Source organism: Nansenia antarctica (genome assembly GCF_963989245.1).
Source record: "Nansenia antarctica genome assembly, chromosome: 3".
Lineage (NCBI taxonomy): Eukaryota > Metazoa > Chordata > Actinopteri > Argentiniformes > Microstomatidae > Nansenia > Nansenia antarctica.
The window spans coordinates 75,850,887-75,855,648 of NC_137688.1; the positions used below are offsets into that span (position 1 = coordinate 75,850,887).

Below are 4,762 nucleotides of genomic sequence, written 5' to 3' on the forward strand. Positions count from 1 at the left end.
GACACTGGAGAAACAGAGAGACAGTACAAGGGGGGCAATAGAAGTTTTAGGGGACACAGTATAGGGGACAAGCAGGTGTCTTAGGAGACACAGTGCCGGGGGGTAGTAGATGTCTCAGGAGGAGCAGTTAAGGTGTAGCCTGAAGAGATGGGTCTTCAGTCTCCGATGGAAGATGGGTAGTGACTCTGCAGATTAGATTCAACTTTATTGTCATTGCACAAATACTAAGACAACGAAATGCAGTTTTGGCATCAAATCAGAAATAAATAAATTAATATAATTAGTGAATACAGGCCTACCTAAGACAAATATCAATATGATATGTACTATTGAACAAAGCCAATCGAATGTGTTGACAAAGCTCTATGTCAAAGTATTTATGAGCAAACACACAACATTGTCCATTATCATATAGCGTTGTCATAGCATACGTATTAAACGTTGCTATTATTTTGTCTTGTACAAATACAATTTGATTTGATTTGATTTTGAAATATGTGGGGGACTTTAGTCAGAGAACTACATGTCCCATAAGGCGTTGTTTACTTCTGACGTCATCCATCTGCGACGAAACAGTGGTGAGTTGGCTTTAGAGAGAAGGTAAGGAATCCGATTAACTCTGCGAACAACCGTTTTTACGCTTCGTATTTCTGTCTTGAAGTTAGTGTCTAAAGGTATGTGTGTCAAATGCGGCTATCGTAGACGTTTCCATGTCGAACAAATGCCTGTTCGTCGCTAATGTCATGTGTTTAGACTCTAAGCTAACTGGCTAACGCTAGCCCTGTCAGTTCAGGGTTTCCAGGAAGACCAGGAGAGACTCAAAGTCTTCAGCTCTGAATACATGTCGCTCCTATTTATGTACCCAGCATGTCATTTACCACTTCTCTCTTCATGTTTTCATGAAGAGGCATGTGTGTGTGTGTGTGTGTGTGTGTGTGTGTGTGTGTGTGTGTGTGTGTGTGTGTGTGTGTGTGTGTGTGTGTGTGCGTGTGCGTGTGCGTGTGCGTGTGTCATATCCACTGAATGTCTATGATCATACCACAGCTCTCATATCATTAGTTAACCAGGCGTCGCTCCACATCCATCATAGAGAAGCAGATTTCAATGCGAGCTGAGCTACTAATCATCTAATCCTTCACTGTGGCTGTTGTGTTGTCGTGACGTTAGAATTATAAGGTTCTATCTCAATTTGTCAAATTTTTGTTTTGTTTGTTTGTTACATAATCTGATCGATTAGGTGTTTATTAATGTCTGTGTGGTGTTATTTTAAAAATGTTGACATTTTTGAGTTAGTAATTCATGAAATACAAAGGTTCCATCTCACAAAACATAATGGAATGTAAAAACGTTGACGCTCAATATCTCTGAACTACCCTAAACGGAGATAGAACCTTATCATTCTAAACGGAGATAGAACCTTCTCATTCTAAGCTCACGAATTAGCGAAGATGTGAACAACGAGCTTTGATCATTGATAGATGATGAATCTTGAAACAACACAAGACAATGACAGATCACACAATGATGTCCACAGCGTCCAATAGATCTTCAGACAAACTGACATGTTGCAAACCGCTACAAAAGATTTTGTTTTGTGGGCACAAAACACAGACACATTTTAGTACACTGTTTGAGAACAATTGTTTGCATGTTTGCTTAGACATTTTTCTCAAGATTTGAGATGGGACGTTGAATAGAGCTAGATCACTTTGCTTCACGTGAAATGATTATCTGACATAACTTGAGTTGTAAGTGGGTTCGTGTGACCTTACATAACGCTAGCCCTGTCAGCTCAGGGTTTCCAGGAAGACCGGAGAGACTCAAAGTCTTCAGCTCTAAATAAATGTCGCTCCTATTGATGTACCCAGCATGTCATTGATGTCCCCAGCATGTCATTCACCACTTCAACAAGAACATACAGCTCTCATGTCATTAGTTAACCAGGCGTCGCTCCACATCCGTCATAGAGAAGCAGATTTCAATAGGAGCTAAGCTACTGATCATTCACTGTGGCTGTTGTGTTGTGTCGTTGTGGTGTGAACAACGAGCTTTGATAATTTATAGATTATGAATCTTGAAACAACACAAGACAATGACAGATCACACGATGACGTCCACAGCATCCCAATAGATCTTCAGACAAACTGACATGTTGCAACCGCTACAAAAGATTTTGTTTTGTGGGCACAAAAACACAGACACATTAGTACACTGTCTGAGAAAAATTGTTTGCATGTTTGCTTAGACATTTTCTCAAGATTCGAGATGGGACGTTGAATAGAGCTAGATCACTTTGCTTCACATGAAATAATTATCTGACATAACTTGAGTCATAAGTGGGTTCATGTGACCTTACATATTTCGATAATGGCGTTACTGACGCACCAAAATTCCCAACTAACAACAACTCCCTGTTCCTCTCTCTCTCTCCCACAGGCTAATTGACGTCTGGTCTCCCTGACCCCTCCCAGTCTTTCCCCAGCAGTCCCGCCTGCCCGCAAGTATGACCAAGCTCCTGGAATGGGTGTCTGGCGTGTCACTATTGTCCGTGGCCTGGGCTCTGTTGGCCTTTGACCTGTTGGACCTGCGCCTCCCCCAGGCGTACAGGGACGTGGCGTGGCCCATGCCCGTGTATCTGCTGGTGGCGTTCGGCTGCTACTCGCTCGCCACCGTGGGCTACAGGGTGGCCACCTTCAACGACTGCGACGCCGCCGCTGCAGAACTGCAGGGCCAGATCAAGGAGGCCAGAGAGGACCTGGCCAGGAAAGGAATGAAGATGTAGAACACCTCTAGACACTCTTGGGCCCTGGTCCAATACTTTAGAATCATGGCATCCTTCCTTCTTCCCTCCCTCCCTTCCTTCCTTGAAGAAATCACTGACCTGACCAGGAAAGGACTTAAGATGTAGAACACCTCTAGACACTTTTGGCCCCTGGTCCAATACTTATGAAATGCATCCTTACTTCCTTTCCTCCCTCCCTTCTTTTCCTTGAAGAAATCACTGACCTGACAGGTGTAAGGCAGCAATGCCATGAAAAGCTTTGCCATGTACACAATCCACAAAGTGTTGGATCCGGGTTCCTTGACTTGAGAGACTTGTGTGTGTGTGAGAGATATGGCAGACAGACAGACAGTGCTCAAATACAACAACAACATTCTTATCATGCACCCTGCTTTTCCCTTTCATAGTTCCAGGCCTACAGTTCCCATGTCCCCCAGGGCATGATGATAATTGATGGTGTTGAAAACATGAGAGAGGGTCTTGTTGGGAAGCGTAGTCCGTCGAGTGCCGAGGAGGCAGAAATCGGAGGACGGCCTCGTTGTAACGCAATGCGACGGAGTGAGGAACGGCGTTTGCTTCCATTCTGTGTTGACAGTGAGTCCGTCTTTCCGATGTCCTCCAGCCTCTCCCCTGGTTGGATGGAGGACGCACCGCGTGGGTGTGTCTTCCGTTCTCACAAATGACCGTACGTACACCAGCCCCCCACACAGAAGAGCACACACACCCTCCGGCATCCAGACCGCCCGCGTCATTCACAAACAGACAGCCACACACACACCCACCCCACACAGTTCTAGTCTAGTCGCCTAGCTTGCAAACAAAAAGCCTTTTCTCGATTGTTAGGAACACGACTCCTCTCCTGTCCTCCGCTCCGCTTTGTCCTCCCAAAAAAGGGAGGGAGAATCCGTCAGGGGGGGAACTTTCCAGATCTTCTCCTCCTCTTCTGCCTTTTCTAGTAGGAGAACGAGGGGAGGACGGAGGAGAGGACAGGAGGAGAGCACGCCGGGGAGAAAAAGGATGGACGAAAAGGCTTGACAGACAGCAGTTGAGAAAAGGGCTAATGTAGGATTTCTGAAGATAAATCACTGTTATTATTATCGTTGTTTTTCTTAGTTTTTATGAGTTATGTTTGATGTTATATTTGTTGGCGAGCCACCGCCTGTTACAAATAAAATACTGGCCACTGGAGGAACCGGCGATCCAGCTGCGAGCGATTACTACAGGTCCTATCATTGATCTCAGTCAGAGATATGGAGGGAAAGGTTAAGTGCAAACGCTGTAGAGAAAAGGCTACGTTATTACTTGCGTCATCCCCCAAAAGACTCTTTCGGGCTCTGGAGCGGAAAACGGACAAAGCCCATAAGGGAACATCTATAACATAAAACACACAAGTCAAAGCGGTCTTCTCTAGCCAAGTGTAGCCCCATTGTGTAATGTCTAACTAATTAAACCGCCTGGGGTCATACTGGCACTGGGAGTGGACTACGAGGACTGTAGGACTACAAGTCCCAGAGGACATGTCGAAACACTTGCCACCTAATTGCGAAGTGTGTATTACATAGGGGCTTATGTCTGCTGTGGTTGTGTGTGTGTGTGTGTGGCCTAGTTTTTTGTTTCTGTTTTAAGAAGAGCACATTCCATTGTGGAGTTTCAGACTTGTGTCCTGAAGCTGTTGTGACCTAATAAAGGCTGGCTATTTTTCCCAGAAAGTGTGTGTGTGTGTGTGTGTGTGTGTTTCCCAATTGTGTGTTTTTCCCAAAACATGTGTGTGTGTCTTTCCCAAAACATGTGTGTGTGTGTCTGATGAATATATCTCCAGCAAGCATAATAATAAAAATAATACATTAGACTTATATAGCGCTTTTCTAGACACTCAAAGACTTAACAAACTGAAAAGATTGAGTAGTAAAATAAAAAGAAACAGAATAAATAAATAAAAGAAAGTATAGGGGCCTAATTAAGTTTTAGTTTACTAAATCT

General features: G+C 44.3%; 1 protein-coding gene across 1 annotated transcript; it reads left to right on the forward strand.

Moving 5' to 3' along the window:
- Positions 1 to 564: 564 nt before the first annotated feature.
- Positions 565 to 4,485, forward strand: dpm3 (dolichyl-phosphate mannosyltransferase subunit 3, regulatory). The gene is made up of 2 exons (XM_080525814.1): positions 565 to 600; positions 2,437 to 4,485. Exon 2 carries the CDS (start codon positions 2,504 to 2,506, stop codon positions 2,780 to 2,782), a length of 279 nt encoding a protein of 92 aa, XP_080381940.1. The 5' UTR covers positions 565 to 600; positions 2,437 to 2,503; the 3' UTR covers positions 2,783 to 4,485.
- The last annotated feature ends 277 nt before the right edge of the window (positions 4,486 to 4,762 follow it).